The following is a 21,919-nucleotide window of genomic DNA, read 5'->3' as shown; positions in this document are numbered from 1 at the left end:
GTCGAATACGAATCTCTGGGACAACCGAGGATAAACTTATCCGTTGGATATCCAATCGTGATTCGCAAAGATACGAGTTACCCGGAAACATGTTAGTTAGTTTAGTTAGGTAGCTTTAAGTTTAACTACTATTTCTCCTTCAATTTCCAGGTTGGCGGTTGGAGCATTCTCAACCATTTCATTTAACTTTTCTTCGATAAATTTTCGTCAATTTGTCCATGAATATATTATACACTCATTGTCGCATTTCCGTAAAACGCAACTATTTTCTAAAAAGTGCAGAACAATTGTTTCACGTTAAAACTGTTCTCCTGACAACACGAAAAATATATACATTTTCATAGCCGGCCTTGGAATCATCCCTGGAAATGGATAGCAGCAGCAGTAGTGACAACCGGACGACGATCATGGTGACGAATGACGACGGAATCGATGCCCCTGGACTACAAGCTCTAGTTCGTGTCCTTGTTTCCACCAATCTGTACCGAATTTTTGTTTGCGCTCCTGATTCGTACGCTCCTCCTCTCTACGATATGTGTTTATCTGATATGTTCCTTATATAAAGATCTTGTTCTTTTATTCGATAAGTTGATATTTATTTGCTCCAAATTATATGCTATCGAGTCTACTAATTTTAGTTTCTAGTACAATTTATATTTCCAATTAAGATGAGATTTTACTAATTTGTGTTGCTTACATAATAATTGACTCTTCTATTGACCCTGGCTAATTTTTTCTTTTGTTGTGGACTTGTAGTTGACTCGGTTGAATTGAGAGTTGTATATAGGGGATATCAATGTTTTTACCAACATAAGTTTGAAACAATTAAAAGAAAGGTGTTTCAGAGGTTCAAAAATTCACCTGTTGAAAATAGAACAACTGGGTCCATATTTGACATTGAAATGTATGTGGGGTTGTTAAATGGATAGAATGTTTGCAGATACTAAAACTAATTCCACTAAAATAGTACTGTCCTCCAGCCAACTTGTACAGTGATGAAACCCCAGTCCAAATCTGTGATCTATCAAGTTCAGATTTGTTGCATATCCCTGTCGCGGAATTTGTATTCTTTTATTTAGTTTGAATGTTAATAGTAAGTACTTTTAGGCTCCACGTTGAAGGACATTGGTTGCCGACTAAATTCTTCTTTAGGTTTCTACACATCATTCCATATGTAAAAGTCTAAAAGATAGGTTTTTGGTGTTTGATTGGATCGCTACAATGCATTGTGAACGCAATTATATTGTTTGGATCCGTTCTCATCCCAGATATCTTGATAATTGCTTGCACTTGTATATTATTACTGAATCACTAGCAAGATACTTTCTTTGACAAAAACTATAGTAAGATATTGTCCACTAAAGAGCAGAAGCTAATTTGTTTTTACAATCAAATTGCTGGAAGTTCTACTAATGTCGTGTAGATATTTTAAAATTGATGGTGATCTATTAGTAATGGATCACGCTGGCAAAAGAATGTTATATTGAATTTGCAAATAATTAAGAGTACTGACTCCTAAGTTTGTGTACTATTATTTATTTTGGCATCTAGCAGCGTATAAACATTGATGGTCTTCCGCGGTTGCCTTCATAGAATTTGATTTCTTGACCTCATTGAATTTTCAGTGAAAAATCAGCTGTTAGCCACTGTATTACGTGGAAGCACGGTCTCTATGCTAAGGAGGTCGCAATTAATGGAGCAAAGGCATACGGAGTATCTGGTTTGTTCTATCCACCAAAATCATTGTTCAGATCTTCTGCTGTAGTCTGAGCAACTGTTAGTACAATATTTGCTACATGTATATTTCCATGAATACTCATACTTATGCCTGGAGACACATTCTGCCTTTACATGTTAAATACTTCGCAGGAACCCCAGCTGATTGTACAGCTCTAGGACTGTCCAAAACTCTCTTCCCTTCAGTGCCTGATCTGGTAATTATTTATTCTTAAGCCTATCGCAAAATAATGTTGGTGCAGTATTCGCCTATAAGCACTCTTCCTTGAACAAGTAACCGTAGTAACTCAGGGGTATTTATTCACAAGATTTTGGGTGTACATTGTTAAATACCTCAACTGCAAGCATACAGGACTTGGACATATAATGGAAGTCTCCCCACGAGTCAGTTAGTTGTTTTTACAGGTCAACGTCGAACCATCAAAACATGCAAATTCTATCCTGGAGTATCTGGTTTGAAGATAGTGTCTGCTTGTATGGTAGCAAAAGTTTTGCCTTTGTGAGTTTGTAATTTTCTTCTACTCTTTATTGCAGGTTATCAGTGGTGTAAATAAGGGCAACAACTGTGGCCATCGCATGTTAGTATACTTCTTTTCTCTGGTCTGCCTTGTCTTCAATACCTTCAGAAATCTTTCAAGTTGTTAGCTACTATAACTTAAGTGCCTGTTTTGAACAAAAAATTACTCTCATTATTACTCGTTACTCAGATTGTAAGCATGAAATCGGGATAATTTCTTTGATACAGTCATTTATATAGTCATTGTATCCTTATTACCGGTCATCCAATCTGTATGTGTTGAAGTGTTCTCAGCGCTGGTTTTATCATGCTTAAGGACAGTAAAAAACCACCAAAAGACCTTGACAAGTTGGGGTCTGATTTAATGTCAGAATTAATGAAGGTCAAAATCTTTTAAAGTTAGACAGATACAGTTGCCCCTCTGTGGCTCTGTCCCAGGTGGCAAGATCCGTGCTTCTACTAGGACAGGTATTTTTTTCGTGTCAGATAAGAATTCCTGTCCAGTAGGAGTCATGTTGTATGACACTTAGACCTAGACTAGATGTGGATTTTGAGCTGTTTGGTAGGGCCTGACATTTAACCAAGGAATTGCACACTTGTTGCTGAAAAATGCTTTTGTGTTGCTGATAAGCCTGTAAAAGAGCAGTTCTCATATATGAATTTATTACTCCGATAGATGAAAAAATGATTTTTAAGGTTGTCTATGCTCTCCAACTCAAGTTCTATAGTTTCTTCGATTGACAGTTGGTACTCTGGGACAGTAGCGGGTGCTCGCCAAGCCTTTTTACAAGGCATACCTTCCATCTCTATATCATATTACTGGTATGTAAACTATATGGTGTGATACTTATATTCTCATTAACTTATTTCAGTATCGTGTGTCGGTTTTCTGATAGTACCGTGCGAGTGTTTGACAGTACTTGTCACTAACTTCAGGTTTAGGGGTATGAGCAGTGTTAATGACTTCACACTAGCTGCTGAAGCTTGCTTACCCATACTAAGTGCATTTCTAGTTGAAATCCGGAAGAAGAATCATCTTCTGAATTTCTTTTTAAATATAAATGTGCCTGCTAATGTTTTAAATCATAAGGTGAGATTGTGTGACTAACTTTGTATTTGATCCCTAATTATTTGAAATTAATATAGCGTAGACAGGATTAGTCATGAGTTCATGACCAGGAGTACAATATTTTCTTTGATAGGGATATAAGCTAGCCAAGCAGAGCAAAAATATCGTCAGTATGAAATGGGAGCAAGATACTTCTGATGCACAAGGAGGAAAAGTGTTACCGTTGATGGATATGGAGACAGAAACGAATGCTAGTAAGGACCCTGCCACAGTATCACAAGAAAAGCTCCATTTCAAAAGAGTGATAGTAAGATAATATGTCTTTTCATCCCTTTTCACAATTAAAAAACGATTGCATTATATCTACATTATTTAAAAGAGATTTTTTATAATTCATATTTATATACATGGAAACAAATATTGACATAGTAAGTACAAAAATTTTGGCTGTGGAGTGTGCATTACTATGATAATATCTCGGTTGTGAACTACATGAAATCTTAGTTTTCCGGATTAGAACCTATTACTATACACTAACATTAGATCTGATAAATGACCAAGCTTTTACTTTTTCTTTAGAGGGAAAGAACACAACTGGGAGCACGAGCAACGGACACAGATTCAGAAGACTATGGCTTCCTTAAAGAAGGATATGTGTGTAGATTCATTTACTGTATGAAATAACAAGATTGAAGGATGCATCTAACATGATACATATTTTCTGTTTCAGATAACTGTTACACCTCTTGGTGCTTTAACTAATGCAGAGACAGAATGTCTTGAATACTTCAAAGACTGGCTTCCTGCTGTTGTTGAATCCACCTCCTCATCAAATCTGTGATGCTGATTCCATTAAAGTATGATTGTGATATTTCCTTAACAAATAATTTCCTTTATCGTGACATCTTACTAATCAGTTGCTGCACATCAAAATAGAGCACAATATAAGTTTTTTTTCAAATCTTATTATTATGTTACTAGAATAGGTTCAGAAAATGAGTTAATGTTAGACATTAATTTACGGTTCCAACGCGTGTAAATTGTGATAGAAACCAAAAATTGAATAGTAGCGAAGGTAAACCTATATTGTGTCGAGCACTTATTGGATATTTGGCATTTATGCCTAATTATTTCGTCAAGTAAAGATCCTTGGTGACACTCGTGAAACTCCAATTATGTTACATGCTTTCCAGACAAATGAAACGAGTTCCAACACTTTGATAGGGCGATTCCAATTTTGTTTCACGTTCTCAATACTGATTTTTCTGTATGCAGGATGGACACTTTTAACGTGACTAATCCAATCTGTCATCAGCTTTGCGGATGTCTTGCATTGGATTTTCAAGTGTTTGGTACTATCATCCCCTTGCTCACTAAGTGCAATTTATCATCTAGGCTAAACTGTCAAGAAAACATATAAATCAATTACCTTGTGAACTTTTTTGATGTAATATGTTTCACGGTTTCTATTTTTGGGAAGTATCGTGATCATCCATTTAGAAGGTTCCCATTTTTTTCAAGTAAACGACTATAAGACCTATTAATTATTATCAGATCGATTTAATATTTGTACATGATATTATCAACCTTATAATTCTGAAGGATTGTTTTGTACTTGGAGCTTATTAAAATTTTAACTTGTAGCTGTACTTATGTCTTCTTCTCCAGTTATTCCTTTTTACTTGTGCTGATGATAAACTCAGACTCTTTACCTTTAGAGGCATATGAATAAACCTTGAAGTAACTGCATGCCCTATGCGGGATGATTCAGCTTTCGAGTTTGTAGATTTTGGAGCTATCTAAGTGAAGGAACAATATCAGATGAAAGTATTGGCCTGAAGATCTTAAAATGAATGACATTATCAGAAATTGCTGCCATCCATTCATTTAGCTTACAGAATTAGATTTTAGTTTCAATTTTGTCAAACATCACTCTGTGCTTATCATAAAGCTATGTTATCGCCAAAGAAGCACATAGAGTTCTACTTGTCAGTGGCGGCATGGCATCAGTCAAGGAATCTGGAACTTTATGTTTTTCATTCATTTGAATGAATTGAATCTATACACACGTACATGTTGATTAGTGTACATAGACACGACAGTGATTCCATTTCTATCATTTGCCAACTATCCATTCTTGATTTAACTTAAGTACACGCTGAAAGCCTGTATTGTAGCAAGTCACTTCTGTAATTTATAGCACAATTTTAAGCGAGGCACTCTGCCTGCTAAAAAGGTTATGCAAAAACAGGGTAGAAAAGAAAAGAAAAACCAAAAAAAAAAACCCATACAAACATTTTATAATTACAAAACCTGACATAAATAACCTATGTACATGCTGAATTCTGAAAATCTGTTGTAGCCTCTGTTATGTTTGTGTTTGTGTGCAGCTCTAAGCAGCTTTATTTGATCGGTGGCAAGGCAGGTGCATGCGATTCCACCAATATCGACCAAAGCACATGCACATCTTCATAAGGACAGGACTTGACATCTTCGTAAAGGATGTAAATCCCTCTGCCTGTAAATGAAGATTACAACAGTGAATCAGGTTGATACATATTTTGTTAAAATTGTTAAGGCGAAATGTGCCTGGAGTAGAGTATGTGCCTAAATAGAATATGTAACCGCGGAAAGAGTATACATATCACATTGTAATGTGACAGATGAAATATGGAAGAATATATGACTCCGAGGCTTGCCAGGTACGAACACTATATGATGCTTATTTCTACAATGTACCAATGATGAGTAATATGAGTAGTGCAATAGATAAAAAAGACTTACTCTTCTTGTTAGCTGAGTTGAACCGAAGCCAGAGCTTCTTCAACGGAGAGAAGAGAGAGCGCAACCATCCCATTAGGAGAAGATGGTTTGTCTCATGGTAGGTAAAACAAGGGTGAAAAAATAAGGGGGCCAAAAGGAGAGAGAAACTGGTGGTTTGCTTAGACAAGGGTGAAGTTTCAGACTCAAAGTCTCTGTTGTTGAAAGCCTTTTACATTGCCTTGCAGACCAATCATCCCTATATCACATTTCTCTTGCTATTGGTGCACTGTCTGTGTCACACCTTTTCCCCTTCTAGCAGAAGAAGCCACTTTACCAGTCACCACCCCTCCTTAAAAGTACCTTATTATCCTAGTCACAATATAGTGTTAGTGTGTTTGTTGCTTGTGTCTGAAGCTGCTTTGTGGTGTTTTTGGTACTAGATTGTAAGGATGATATGTGCCTATACATGTGGGGTTTCTTTGCCATTTTTGGACACCTACTGTGTTTTGAGTTTTAAGTAAGCAGTTTCCCTTAGAGTGAGCCACAAGAATCCTTTTCTGTTTATCCAAATGTGTAATCTAGGGATATTTAAAAAAGTTTTTTGTTTCTTAATCAGGTTGTAATTGACAGTTCGAGGGTTTGTATCGGCTGGATTTCAGTTATTTATTAAATTCTTCGCTTTTCGTAAAAAAAAAGAAAGTAATTTTCAAAAAAGGCACATCTGCTTTTATATTGTATAGAAAAGTAAACAAAAATTTTAATATAATATATATAGACACAATTTTTTTTAGAAAGACATATTTTTCGTTTTAATTTTAAAAATAATTTTATAACAATAACTCGTGGCAGTCACAAAAGCTGTACCAAGTTTGGTCCGGGCTTAACTATATAAAGAAACAAGAGGAATTCTTTTGGGCCTTATTTTTGTTAAACATCTCGAGAAAGAGGCCCTTTTTCTATCCCTAAGAAGCAAAGAAAGGGCCTTTATCTGATTGTGAAGTTAAGGGCCGATCTGGGGACCATGGAGGGGGCCAGGTCCACAAATTTGAAAAACCGACATTCATTGCATCCTTCGGCCCTATCCTGATTTTATGGTACACAATTTTAAAATAAAGCTTATGCAAATGATGTTGTTAACTTAAGATGAACTTTATGTACAATCATCAATCTATTTCAAGTGAATACCGTACATCCAATAGTGTGTTTTGTGCTATACAGCAAGCAGTTAAGTGATCCTTAATAATTAGACAATGGGGCCGAGACCATGTGGAGATGAAGCCGATGGTAAATTACAACTTGACTTAACCAAAAAGTTGCATTACAACTTACAAGTATTGGTAATAAGTAATCTCTGCAACGGTTCTTTAAAGCAAAAAGTGTAACCTTGACTTTATACAACGTTAACAGAATAAACCTGCTTATTTGCAGTTTCAAACTAAACACGGTTGGAAAGCGTTGCTGCTTATTTCTGTTCATTGAATTATTCGAGTTGAGATGTGATTATTTAAAATAATAAAGGGTGGACAGCTGAATATGAAAAAAACTACAGGGACATGCAAAATAACACATTGAGGGTTTGTCTATGAAACCTGTGGTTAAATCTGTCTAGTATCACAAGGACATATCCAACTAAGTAGTGTCGCAATCAAGCCATGCAATAAGGAGATTTCAGCTATATATGTCCCCTTGATTGCTCTTTTGGCAATTTTCTCTTCATAATAGTACTATAGCACTCTAATTGTGTGAGAGAGTGTGGCGATTTTCTCTTCATAATAGTTGAGAGAGAGAGGGGCCTTCTCTCTCCCTCCCCCTCTCTCCGAGAGAGATAGTTTTAACCATATACGGTGTCTGTTTGGCAAATGGTATTTATTGTTTTTTTTGGTAAAAAATCGATTTCTACTTTTCTTGACATTTATAAAAAATCAAAAACACGTATTAAAAGCTGAGAATACTAACTTTTATTTCAGACTTCTACTTCTTTATCAAATAATTTAACCACTTATAAGTATTAATTTACTTTTCACTTCTAGTCCACTTATTTACATTAAGCAGGAAACATTTTTTTTAATCTTACACAAACAGCCCCATAGTTTAGAATTTGAAAGTAATAATGATGCAAATTGTAGTGGAATATTAGTGGGAGGGTAAGCAACTTAGAAGGACAGCAGAGATGTTCAAGTTCAAATTTAAAATCAAGTGCATGCAGTCTTCGTGCGGGGACTCAGATGATTCCATCACATCTCACATAGCTTACTCATTTCACTTACATGGATAGTTTGTACATCATTCCAAAGCATATCACTGATTAAACATCTTAAGGGGCCGTTTGGGTGAGCTTAAAATAAGTGCTTATTGCTTAAAATAAATAAGTGGAGTAGAAGTTAGAAGCAAAATAAGACTTATAAGTGATTAAAGTGTTTGGGAAATAAACAGAAGCTCTGAGACAAAAGCTAGCATTCCTAGCTTTTTATAAGTGCTTCTTGACTTATTACACAAACGGTACGAATAAGTGCTCATAACTTATAATCCCGGAAGTCGGGCTTTTAAGTGTTTGCTAAACACCACCAAAGTGTTGCCGTTACTCACTCACCACACATTCTTCTTCAGTTCATATCACCAAAGTCATCCCTTATTTCCAACAACCCTACCTGACACATGCAACCACTTAGTACATTATAATGCATGTTACGGACTTAAATGACTCCAATAAGTGCATGCTTAACGAGAAATAGAAATATTAATCATATAAATTTTATAAGTTACTATTTTGATTTACAAGCAATGGAAACAGTTACCCAAGAGAACTTGCTTAAATTAAATCCCAATTTTAAGAGTAAATTGCATTGTTATACACTTACGGGGTGTTTTGTTCATGGTTAACGAGTACGGTTAACGGGAATCGGAACCTCGTACTCATACATTGTGTTTGAATTAACAAGTTTTTTATGTGGAATGAGAACCTTATTCCCTTTTGAAAGATAAATTATTCTCTGATTCTCTCCACACTTCTTGGTTATCCTTTCTCATACCACTCATTCTCATACACTTCTTTTCCATTCCCGATTTTCATTCTCACCAAGACACCAACCATCCAAACACTCCCTTATCCTATCAATCTTTGTAAATGTAAGAACAAAACAGAACAAACTGTATACGTCTCAGAGAATTCTGTAAAAATATAGTACCTCTGTCAAGGGAAATTCGATAAATATAAATTGACTAGACAATAGTAACTTACTATACGCACGTACTTAATACAGAAAATAGTAACGTTCACGGGTTCATTAACTCGGTAGGATTTTAATAAAATTTGTTTATTAGTGGAGACAATGTAGTCTGTAGGTGACTATGAGTCAGTACTTTCGAAAAGGCTATACATAAAATTTGCAGGCAGGTACCAAAGAATTATTCGCTAGTTTCATGGACACTTTTCTGTATTTTAATTTCCTTTCTGACTGTTTAATTCCAGCTAAATATTGTAATGGGCTGGTATACAGTTTATTTTAATCCGTGAAATGTGTGTATTCAGATTAATTTACATCATTATCAGGATAGTTCTGCATTTGGAATATTATAATAGATTTTAATTTACTCAACAGTCATTTAAAATGACTTAAATGCGTCACTTGAGGAACAATCGATGTCAAAAATTGCTTTTCTACGACGAGTTTGGTAACACCAATGTTATATACATTGATAACTTTTGCGTTGAATCTCATTTCACCAACTTTTTTAAACAACGGGATTATTACAACGATATATTTAGATTTTATTAATTAAAGAAATATTTTTAATCCCATGTTTACTTGCTAGATTTAGGAGTACATTGCTGCTCATATTCCATATCCGCCTCTCTCTCTCTAGCAACGGAGTAGCTAAATTACACATGCGTTGATTATGGAAGACACTCGACGCTAATGATATTTATATTTATCTGATTAGCTGCGGCGGTTTATAAAATGTGGACGCAATATATCATGAAATTAGCTTTGGCATTTTTTAACACCGATGCTTAAGACTTGAACAAATGCCCGGTTTTTTTAGTTGATCGATATTTTTGGTAGGAGCTGTAATATCAGACATTATTATGAACCTTATAATGTCAGTCTTTCGATTGAGTCCGTTTTTAAATCGACACATTGCAACTTTTAGCGTCGTCGAAATAAGTGACAATAAGTGACGCAGATGACATTTACCTATAATGTTTTCTTCATTTGTTACGACCTTTGATTGATTGAATCTACTTGACCGATGTAAAAAGTCATTTTGTACTAGTGAACAAATAATTTAAGAAATATATAGGCAAAAAAACCTTCTTAGAGATAGACATTTTAATTTTTATTTTAAAAGACAACCAAATTAAATCTATTCACAAATAGTTTGATTAAATATGTTTTTGTGAACATATCCTTCTTATTTGGTTGGTCTGATAAAATTATTATTGATGTTATTACTCATCTTTTTCTTGATATTATTGTTGAGCACAACTTTTTTTTGCTTTTAGTTTTAAATATCTCAAGACGAGACTGATAGCGTCACTAGAATCACTCTCCACTGAAAGATATTTTTGTCAGATTTCCCAGCTAATTTAAATCAGTAAAAAATGACCGTCTACAGTGATGAGAACGAATAGCCTTATCATCACGATTTATTATTGATTATGATGATGTATCTCATAGAAGCTTTCATAATTGTAATTTTGAATGCACTTATAATATTGAGTTTGAAGTAGGAGGAATGTGGCTTTTTTCATATAGCCACGAGGATATGCAAGGTATTCTAGGATATTAGGATATATCGTGTATTGTGTTATGAAATGATATGACTTACATGATTAAAAATATATAGGTGTAACCGCATGATTAAAAAGATTTCAAGTTATAATGTTTAACTTCTTGAGCTTGACCATTCAAACTCTGATGATAGTGATAAATTTGAATCAATTCACATATATTGACCAATTGAGCCAGTTAATTATAGGTCTGAATTTCACCATGGATAGTTCTTTCCTCAATTTGTGGTCTGATTAATGATCTTGTACCTTTATAATTTTTCATTTTCTTCACTTGGTCTATTTTGGTTTGATGAAGGATCTTTTACTTTGAATTGCAATCGGTCCTTACACTTGCTTTATAGGCACAATTATTGCATCAATCCCCATGCAACAAGCTTATTCCCAATATTTACAAAAATATTTATATATTATATTTTGTGTAAATTAAATTTAATAATAACGTACGAACGTATAGGTTCCACAATTATAATCTTGATTAATTTTGAAATTCTCACCAAACCTGCCAACCAATTTGGTGCTAAGAATCTCATTTATGACAACTGCAGTATTAAAAATCATCGTTAATATCACTAATTCTTGTAGGTAAGATATTGAAATATTTTAATTTGAAACATAGCTTCTGTTAAATATGTATTGAAATCGTCTTTCAGTGACATACTAGACATGACAAAATATTCATCATATTCGCAACTTCATCGTATAGTATGAGCTACTTCAAAATACACATTTTTATTTTTACCACATAATTAAGTTTCGATATAGCAATTAAAAAACACATGCCTCTAGTTCGGACTAATTACAATTATCACCTAAATTTTAAATAATTGCAGAACGCACCCATTAACATATTTGGAGCCTCATATTGAATCCTTTTAGCCCATTTTTGTCTGTTCTAATCTATCACAATGAAAATTAAAAGGTGAAATAGAGTTCAGAATTAACTAAAATTTAATGTCATAGGCTCTTAAGTCTACTTCACCCTTTTAATCTAACATATTGATAGGTTATAATAGATGAAAACAATGGGTCGAAAGGGTTCAACATGTGGCGCTAAAATATGTCAAGGGATGCATTGTGCAATTATCTAAAGTTTAGGTAATAATTGCAATTGAGCCGAACTAGAGGGATGCATTTTGCAATTAACTCGAAAAAATATAATATAAAATATTAACTTGTTTGATCATCTTATTTATATAGATTTTCATAATTATATTCTCATCTAATTTATCATAAAATTACATTAGTGTTTCATTCATACGTTACTTTTTCATTAAACGTTACCTAACTTATCCTCTTGTCTCTTTTCGCTGCGTAATTAACTCAAAAAATCTGTATTTACTGAAACCATCCACCTCTCTTGTTTCATTCGACATCTCTTCTCTTTATATTATTTTCTTCACATAATCTTTTTTCTTTGTCTCAATTTCTAAATTCACACATCGTAAAACTAGTCCACTCTCTTTCCATCTCCATATCTATTCACTTATCTCAATCTTATAATCTTACGTGATTGATAAGTGGCGAAGACACAATGATATATGATATCATTACCGGACACAATTAATATTGGCAGTGTATAGTAATACACTTTGAGTTCGACTTATCAAAAAATCGTATCGAAAGGCTCACCATCTATCTGTAAGATTTTCTTTCAGTAATGATAATTTTTTATTTTATTTTGATGTTATATTGTCTGCTCATTCAAAGAAATCAATTTCGTAATTTTTTTTATTTTGGTGAATTTTTTTTTGTTAGTTCAATTTCTAATTAAGGTATAAGAAGAAGAAGGTAAATGTATGAATATATAGAGTTATTGGTTGTTCTTGATTATTTTTGACTGCACATGAACACATAGTTTCATACACATTCTTTTCAATATATATGATACTAATACAGTTCTACACACTATATGATGATCAAATAGATTTGCATAAGATAATGAGATGTCTGCCTCTAATGATTCCACAACATATGTGGGACCTACAACCATGAGACTACTCCCTCCGTCCCAATCAATTCTATACAGTTTCCTTTTTGGGATGTCCCATCAATTCTATACAGTTTCCTTTTTGGGATGTCCCATCAATTCTATACATTCCCAAAATAGCAACTTTTTATAATATAAAACACTACTACACCCACTACATTCTCCCACTATCTCCATTTTATAACAATAAAAACACTATTACACCCACTACCTTCCTCCATTATCTCAAATCTATTATTAAAAAATATATGGGTCCCACCACTTTACCCATTTTTCATTTAACTTTACTTATTTCTTACCCATTTTCTTGGTCTCCGTGTCCAATCCCAGTGTATATAACTCACTGGGACGGAGGGAGTATTTGTTTTAGGTGATGGACAATTTTATATCATTAATTAAATTCTACGTGTTCACACTTAATAAATAATATTTACAAAATAATCTTGTTTTAATAGCAATAAACACACTATTTCTTTTATGCATTAGATCATTGAATTTAATAATACCTTGTTAATGTCATGAAAACAATATATTTTAAGTATTGTACTTAGTGAAATTTACGCTTCCTGGATATACTTGACATTCCCTTTTTTTCCCTACCGAACATTATCATACTTATAACATGAATCAATTATAGTACATGCTAGTGTTAATCTCATGATATACTTGACATTCTTTTTTTATCATGGTGAACATTCATTTATCATACTTGTAACATGAAATTAATGATGGTACATGCTAGTGTTAATCTCATTACAAAATTTTGCTTGAAATTGATCAAATGATTCTACCCTCACAATAATATGTACATCAAAACTCACAATTCGATAAACTTAGTGATATTTACGCTTCCAAGATATACTTGATATTCCTTCTTTTTCTCATTTAGCGACCATTTATTTATCATACTTATTATATGAAATCAATGATGATACATGCAAGTGTTAATCTCATAACAAAGTTTTGCTCGAACGTGCCTCTAGTCATATTGGATAATACTGTTTCAAGTTTGGTCGAATCCCAAGTTATTTTAGAAAATCGAGCCAAAGCCTGATTTCCAAATTCGAAATAAGCTGAAGTACATTAGCCCAAATACAATAATTTAAATACTTAATTCATAAACCCATCAAAGATCCCCAATCATGATTTCTTGATACATTTAATAATTTAATAAAAATATACTATAATTTTATAATATGTATGCATGTATTGGATAATATAAAATTTATTATATCCTTAAAATTTTGTATCACTTCACTTAATTATTTCAATATTTCTGGAATACGGAATAATCATATGTAAAAGGAATCTTGACATAAGTCGAGAATGGTTTCCGTTAGGAATCGCTTTCCGAACGTCATGATTTTGACTTGAGTTTGTATTAGCTTTATCAAAATAACGGCTTGCCTCATGGCTTTAAATACTACTCTGCAACCCTTTCTTCTTTACTAGATATCTCCCAATCCAACACAACTCTAGAAACAAAGTAAAGTCTCTCTCTCCCTAGATTTTACTGAGCTAGAGACCACTACTTGCTCTCTTTAAATTAAACTCATTGCGTAAACAAGAAGTCTGGAATTTTTGCTTCTGCTTTTATTGGGAGATTACATCATCTGTATATACTGGAGTTTCTATCTGTTTTCATTGGAAGTTGCAGGTTTAGATTGTGAAATATTTGAGAATGGGAAAGCTGGATTTTAATGATCACAAGCTTCAAAAAAATGGGAATAGAGTTGAGGCTGTTCTTCATCTCCTCAAAAAACAAGCTCCTCTCTCCCTCAAACAGGTTCTCTCTCTCTCTCTCTCTCTCCCTCCCTCCCTCTCTCTCTCTCCTCTCTCCCTCTCCCTCTCCCTCTCCCTCTCTCTCTCTCTCTCTCTCTCTCTCCCTCCCTCCCTCCCTCCCTCTCTCCCTCTCTCCCTCTCTCTCTCTCTCTCTCCCTCTCTCCCTTTTATTTATTTTCCTGAAGTGACATTGTAACAGATTGATTAACACACATATTTCCATTGATGGCAGGACAAATATTGCAGCACCAGTTGCATAGAGAGATTTCTGAAATCAAAAGGAGAGAACGTCAAGAAAGCTGCAAAGCATCTAAGGGCTTGCCTTTCTTGGAGGGAGAGTATTGGCATTGGTACACCTTCATTCATTTTGTCAAAAGTATTTCCTATAAAGCAGTACCATCACAATTTTATATGTACAACAAACATGTGTCTGTATACTAACAATATAGTTTATCCGGTTCAGCCTTTTGCTTTATCCATTTTGTTTCACTAAAGTAAAGAAGTGAAATATGATAAGCCACTGTATTTTAATCATTGTGATGCTTGTGAGTGCAGAGAATTTGATAGCTGATGAGTTCTCTGCTGAGATTGCTGACGGTGTGGCTTATGTCTCAGGCTACGATGATGAATCTAGACCCGTCTTGGTACATTTTCTTCCTTCATTATATCCTCACTCAGTCATTTTGGCAGGCATAATGCATTGATCTTATATACTTATGTTTTTCCTCAGATTTTCCGAATCAAGCAAGACTATCACAAGTTTCATTCACAGAAGATGTAAGCCAATATCTATCTCAGCAGTTGTTTTCATGTATGAAAAAACTGGCTAGCTAGTACTTTTAGTATGCATATATATGATTTTTTTTTTAAAATTTATTTTTCAGGTTGGCTCGACTGGTGGTGTTTACACTGGAGGTTGCAATACAAAGCATGGCAAAAAATGTGGAGCAATTTGTGGTTTTGATTGATGCAAGTAAGTCCAGTTTGTGCTTTTATTCATGCAATAACCATAAATCCATGTTCCCTGTAAGAGATTGAATTTTAATTTTAAGACAGAATCATTAAATAGCCCTGTTCTGGGGATCTGTAGTAGTAAAAATTTGCAGCAAGGGAAAGCAATAAATGGTAATTCCCTTGTGCTAGAATTTCAATTAATTTATAGGGACAGAAAGTGTCTGGGCCAACTCAAACAAAGCATGCCATTCTCTGGTGAAAATGAGGCTTCTGCTTCTTTAGACACTTTGGCTTTTGTTTGAGACAAAGTAAAAGTAGTGGTGGACATTGATTAATGTATGTAGTAATAATTTGTTTGGTAAACTAACAATACATGGATATTGCTACTGTAGGTTTTTTCAGATCAGGGGCAGCTTTCATGAATATGCTGCTTGCTACTCTCAAGATAATAGCTGATTATTACCCTTCTCGTCTTCATAAGGCCTTTGTCATTGATCCTCCTTCCATCTTCTCTTACCTTTGGAAGGTAAAGTTGTTTTTAACTACTGCTTATTACTATTCTTTCGTTGGACTCGAATATAAAGTTGTGACGGAACCAGGAGAGGCTAATCTGTGTCGAATATGTGACATGGATTTTTATGAGAATGCATGTAACTATGACTACCAATGATGACTTTTTTTTTTTACCAGCTTACTTTTTGACTGTACGGTAATTTTGTGTTTCAGTTATGATTATAAACACTGTGGCCATGTAATGCAGGGTGTCAAGCCATTTGTTGAGTTGTCACCACTTACTGCAATTGTTTGCTCACTCGACTTCGAAGATTCGATGGAGTTCAATGATCTCACATCATATCCACGGGCCTCGTCGCTCCGATTTAATCCTTGTTCAGTGCCTTCAGCGACCAAGATCGGTTCCTGCTCCTCGTCTCGATTCTCCTTCACAGTTGCTCATCACTTCGACTCTGTTAAGCCTTGGTACCTCAATTTCGGTGACACATCCGCATCCAAAGTCGGTCCCAACAACCCATCACTGGTCGGTCCATCGCTGACGTCATCGGCCAATGCCAGGTCATTCTCATTTGCCTCCCCAACTGCCAGGGCTCCACGTGGCAACATCAACAACGTTGTGAGGAAGAGCTTTTTCCCAACCACACCATTGCCTCAGAAGACTCATGCATTTGATCACACAAGTGTCAAACAGCCAAGGACACCTAAGGCATCCTTTCTCCAGTCACCAGCCATGTCATTCTTCACTGGTAAAAAAGACTGCCACATCAGCAAGTCCGACAAGTGTCGCGAATCGTTTTCGATGTTCTTGAAATTCTACAGGCGCCCATACGATGAGATGACTTATCGGTCTAAAATGAGGCCTCCCCTAGGAGGCCTCGTCTCCATCATCTCTCCTCAGCTTAGACGTCGCCACATGTCTATATCACAGCGGTTCTAAACTAAGCAAAATGTCGACTTGTGAAGTATGATTAAAACATTATTTTTTGGTTCAAATTTCAGAAAGCGGTTCTGAATTAAGTAAAATGTCGACTTGTGAAGTATAACTAAATTATTATTTTTTGGTTCGAATTTCAGAACAAATTTTCGTGTTTCATGGTTGGTATCTTATAATTTATTTATGCCTCAAGTGCATGGAATTTGATAAGCAGTGTCAGTGTGTAATGAAATGAAGAAAGGGAGAATTGTAGAGAACCATTCCCTCTAAAACCTTAAGGTGTTAGAGGAGGCCCCTTTATGGATCTTATACTTTATATTCAACACTCCCCCTCACTCGAAATCCCATTTTTTTTGGGTTGAAGAGTGGATCACGGGCGCCCATCTTTGGGGCATAAATTGCCTTCGTGTCCATTTTAAATTGTGAGAATATTGGGGGTGGCAGGGGCTCGAACCCGAGACCTCCTGCAAACCTGGCTCTGATACCATGTAGAGAACCATTCCCTCTAAAACCTTAAGGTGTTAGAGGAGGCCCCTTTATGGATCTTATACTTTATATTCAACAAGAATCAACAACACATTACACATAGACTACGTGCAAAGTGGGATGTGAATTAGTGTGAGATGTTTGATTTTGATCAAAGTGGAAATTAGGGACATTAATGCATAGATAGAAGATAACGTGGTCGAGCCGGAGAACATTGCGTTGAGACTTTGCGAACCAATTTGCGTTAAACCAGTACTTATTAATATCTTTTGGACGACTTTGTAATTTTAAATGCGCCAGAATCTTGGTTGTCAACATGACAATCACACGTTATTTACTTTTTCTTACAAACTACTACTCCCTCCGTTCCTATGTATTAGTCGCTTTGGTTTTTTCACATATTTTGAGGTGCAAAAAAAACATATTTCTATATCTTATTTTTCAAATTTTCTTTTTCTGAATAAAAATATAAATGTTAAATTTTTATTCATAAAAAAAAAATTTGAAAAATAATGCGTAGAAGTATGTTTTTTGGGCGCCTTAAATTACATGCACAAAATCAAAGCGACTAATAAAAAAGAACGGAAGGAGTACTAAAATATCACTCCCTCCCTCCGTCCCCTTTAAGTAGGGGTGAGCAAAAATCTGAATATATCCGAAACCGCTAAAAACCGAAACGTATAAAACGAAACAGAAATCGAAAATTTTAAAACCGAACCCGAAACCGAATATTCGGTTCCGGTTATAGCAAGGAACCGATCCGAAAAAAACCGAACCGATCCGATTTTCAAAATATATTACATATATATATAATATTTATAATATTTATAGTAAAATTTAAATTTAAAAATACAGACTTACATATACATTTACCAGAAATCTAGAATTAACCATTCTCCTTGTATTATCATCTTGTTTTTTATCCTTAAACCAAGTAACCAGATGTATTTGTGAAACTGTTAAGCACTTGAGGCCTGAGGGAGCACGCAATAGGCTTGCAAATGCTCAGTACCTGATTTTGATCTCACAGTTGCAACTTTTATATATTAATCATGGAATTTTGTTAGCTGCTGTGAAATGCAAACAATACAGTTTTTGCATTAGCAGAAGAATTGAGACTATATGTACACCAGAATTTGCTAAACAGTCTTTTTATCTTTGAATATCATACTAAAAAATAGTTGTTTCTCATTAGTAACAGCCAAATCACCTCAGGTCCGGCTAGGTAGTTAGACTATTGCGGCAAATACTTAACTGGATTATTCAGCCAGTGTTCCAAAAAGAAGTTTCAGTGTGGTTTTCCATTGAATTACAATGCACTTAGCAGGCATGCATCACTTAGCAAACTGAACTAATTTTGTATTAATACTCATGTAGACTTTGGATGGATGCATAATTTTTACTTAAGTTTTAATTATTCATGTGTAATAATTCTTTCTTTCCTTTTCTTTTTTTCATGCAGTTTTATAACCGAAATCGAATCGATACAAACTGAATCCGAGGTTTTGGAACCGAAACCGACGATGAGGTTGCGGTTGAGGTTGAGGTTTTTAATTTTTAAAACTGAGGGCATGTGGTTCCGGTTGCGGTTTTATCCAAAACTGCACCGAGCCCGCATCCGCTCTACCCTACCTTTAAGATGCCATTTTGATTTTCGAGAAGTTAAATTAACCAATTGTTAACTAAGCATAGCCCTCTTAATATGTTTCTATTTTTTTAAAAAATATATATAGATACTGAATTGAAATCTGAATGTTTACAAAAATATATGATAATCAAATTGAGGTAACAATCACCTGCCAGTGAATGGTCTTAAGCCTGGAAGTTTATATGCAAGTTGAGAGAAGACGGGCTTTTCTGATGTTGAAAAGTATTCTTAATATGTTTCTGGTAACTTGCAGTAGCCACATATATTAAAATTAATTTTTGTGGTAGATGGAGTCAATGATTCTATCATATTATGGTCAATAGGCTTTCTTTTCTCCTCCCATCAATTTTCCAATCATCAACAAATTAATAAATTGTTAAAGGTTTCATTCTATATTCTTTCTCAAGTCAATGCTCTCAGTTTAGCCCTTCTTACAGAAATGTATAATTGATCAGTCGTCCCTCTTTAAATTTTTAGTTTCAAATGACTAAAACTGAGTATCCTCCGGTTCATGCATCCCTGTCCAGGAAGCCATCATCATTAATCATCCCAGTGGACTCTCCGGACGCCAATGAGCTTCATGATCGCCAACAGGAAGTTGCTAACGCGTGGCGAAGAAGAAATTTTTCGTCTCTGCTACGGTTTGTTCCAGGCAGGGTCATTCATCCTCATGCCAAAAGTGTGCAGAATTGGAACAAATTCTTTATCTTCTTGTGTTTATTCACAATTCTTTTGGACTCATTGTTTGTGTTTCTGCTGTACGCGAATCAGGTTAACAAGTGCATAGGGGTTAACCGAACCTTGACAAAAGTGTTCATTACTCTGCGTAGCCAGACCGGTATAATTTACTTATTGTACATGCTTCATAACTTTAGATTAGCTTATTTTGCTCCAAAATCCCAAGTCCTAGTCGCCCATCCAAAAAGAGTAGCGCTCAAGTATCTCTCGGGCCACTTTCTTGTCGACTTCTTTGTGGTCTTACCACTTTTCCAAGTGTACATGTGGTTGATCCTCGATAGGCTACACCTGTCGTTTAGAGCACACGGTGCAGCCATGGTTTTAGCAGTAGCCATTTTTTTTCAGTATATGGCCATGTTATACAGAGTTCTCCATGCTTATCGATTTACAAGCTTCATATTTCAGTCATGGTGGTCACTCTGTGTTACAAATCTTCTCGGGTTTGTTTTCTGTAGTCACTTGATTGGTACAGGCTGGTACTTCTTAGCACTAATGAGGGTAAAGAAATGTCTTAGGAATGCCTGTGGCGCGTTTTGGTGCTACAAATATATATATCGTGGGCAAGGAAATGACAATCAGAGATTCAGATACGATCCAATTTCATGGAAAAGGTGGGAGAACAACAACAATGCTAGTGCCTGTTTTGGTGCAGGGTACTTCAATTATGGAATCTATTCGCAAGCGGTTAATCTTACCACAGAATCAAGTGGACCAATGAGATATGTATATTCTCTGTTTTGGGGATTCCAGCAAATTAGTACTCTGGCTTGAAATCAGACTCCGACTCTAGATGTATCTGAAGTCCTTTTTACAATGTTCATTACTGCCACGGGTCTTCTGTTGTTTTCTCTTCTCATTGGAGATATGCAGAACTTCCTCCAGGCTCTTGGCCGCAGAAATCTAGAAATGTCTGTAAGGCACTTTGAAGTTGAGGTGTGGATGAGTCGTCATCGGTTGCCAGGGAAGCTCAAAAAACAAGTCCGTGAATCAGAACGATACCATTATGCTGCCACAAGAGGTATAAATGAACCAACACTATTGGAGAATCTACCTGAACACCTTCAAAGAGATATACGTCGACATCTCTTCAAATTTGTCAAAAAATTACCAATTCTAGCTGACCTCGATGACTCGGCCTTAGATGCTATTAGAGAAAGAGTGGAACATAAGACATATATCAAAGGAAGTAAAATTCTGGAACGTGGATGTATAATTAACAAGACACTTTTCATTATGCGAGGGGAGCTTGAGAGCGTTGGAGCGGATAGAATTGCAGTTCCTTTGTCCGAAGGGGAGGTTTGTGGCGAAGAACTTATCAAATTGTGCCTAGAGCATTCTGCTTCGAGTAAAAATGGAGAGAGATTTAGGATCCCAGCACAGAAATTGATAAGCAATAGAACAGTAACATGCCTCACGAATGTTCGAGCATACACGGTCCAAGTTGCAGACCTGGAAGAAGTCTTCAGCTTCTACTCTAGGATGGTGTCGAAAAATCCTCCTGTTGAAGGTGTCAGCAGGAAGAAATCTCAATACAAGGGGGGTTTTAGAGTTAATCGAACTAAACTTGCATGGATAATATGTAGGAAAAAGCGATTGAATCAGTAGACTATTTGATGAGCAGTGCATACATCTAGTTACTTGAATACGACTAATGAATTTTAAGCAGTACTAGGTGCACAAAATGTGTACATAAAATTTGTACATGACGTGACAATTGATGTAATTAGTTTTAATCGAGGTGTAAAGGCGTCAAGTCTCTCCTGCACCTCCTCCCGTAAGACTCCTAATCCACCACCTGACTCAAGAGATATACCGGATCCTCGACCTCGGTAATTTGGTAATATAATGAATTCTTTTGCATCTTTGCAGGGACTTTTAGAGAACTCATGGTCACTGAAGTGCATATAATTTAACGTAACGGATATTGATTCTCATATTCATCCATTGGCACGTAGAAGCAGATAGTATCAATATGCAATACCTTATTAGTTGTATT

General features: G+C 35.3%; 2 protein-coding genes, 1 long non-coding RNA gene and 1 pseudogene across 5 annotated transcripts; 3 read left to right on the top strand and 1 right to left on the bottom strand.

The window, feature by feature from the left end:
• The first annotated feature begins 104 nt into the window (after positions 1-104).
• LOC108201951 (uncharacterized) lies at positions 105-5,372 on the top strand. Of its 3 annotated transcripts, XR_010287271.1 has the most exons (11): positions 120-511; positions 1,626-1,720; positions 1,870-1,934; positions 2,272-2,315; positions 2,999-3,076; positions 3,191-3,344; positions 3,457-3,630; positions 3,903-3,977; positions 4,054-4,180; positions 4,599-4,675; positions 4,992-5,372. XR_010287271.1 is itself a non-coding variant. In XM_017370296.2 (10 exons), exons 1-9 carry the CDS (start codon positions 369-371, stop codon positions 4,162-4,164), a joined length of 939 nt encoding a protein of 312 aa, XP_017225785.1. In that variant the 5' UTR covers positions 125-368; the 3' UTR covers positions 4,165-4,180; positions 4,599-4,985. The 3 variants fall into 3 exon arrangements, 2 of the variants coding, with proteins under 2 accessions (XP_017225788.1, XP_017225785.1); XM_017370296.2 differs by lacking the exon at positions 4,992-5,372 and having other exon boundaries at positions 125-511; positions 4,599-4,985; XM_017370299.2 differs by lacking the exons at positions 4,599-4,675; positions 4,992-5,372 and having other exon boundaries at positions 105-511; positions 3,457-3,577; positions 4,054-4,181.
• A 122-nt stretch (positions 5,373-5,494) lies between these two features.
• Positions 5,495-6,246, bottom strand: LOC108202408 (uncharacterized). Its single transcript, XR_001803106.2, has 2 exons — positions 6,108-6,246; positions 5,495-5,841 (listed from the first exon to the last, which is right to left on the bottom strand). It is a non-coding gene; the product is annotated as an uncharacterized LOC108202408 (long non-coding RNA).
• Positions 6,247-14,321: 8,075 nt separating this feature from the next.
• Positions 14,322-17,206, top strand: LOC108201938 (uncharacterized). The gene is made up of 7 exons (XM_017370283.2): positions 14,322-14,654; positions 14,883-15,000; positions 15,206-15,294; positions 15,381-15,427; positions 15,535-15,623; positions 15,997-16,130; positions 16,365-17,206. The coding sequence occupies exons 1-7, from the start codon at positions 14,550-14,552 to the stop codon at positions 17,052-17,054; spliced, it is 1,272 nt and encodes a 423-aa protein (XP_017225772.1). The 5' UTR covers positions 14,322-14,549; the 3' UTR covers positions 17,055-17,206.
• A 2,332-nt stretch (positions 17,207-19,538) lies between these two features.
• On the top strand, positions 19,539-21,588 carry LOC108200691 (probable cyclic nucleotide-gated ion channel 20, chloroplastic; annotated as a pseudogene).
• Positions 21,589-21,919: the final 331 nt, after the last annotated feature.

Source organism: Daucus carota, chromosome 9, assembly GCF_001625215.2.
Source record: "Daucus carota subsp. sativus chromosome 9, DH1 v3.0, whole genome shotgun sequence".
Taxonomy (NCBI): Eukaryota; Viridiplantae; Streptophyta; class Magnoliopsida; order Apiales; family Apiaceae; genus Daucus; species Daucus carota.
This window is presented reverse-complemented; position numbering and strand designations above follow the sequence as displayed.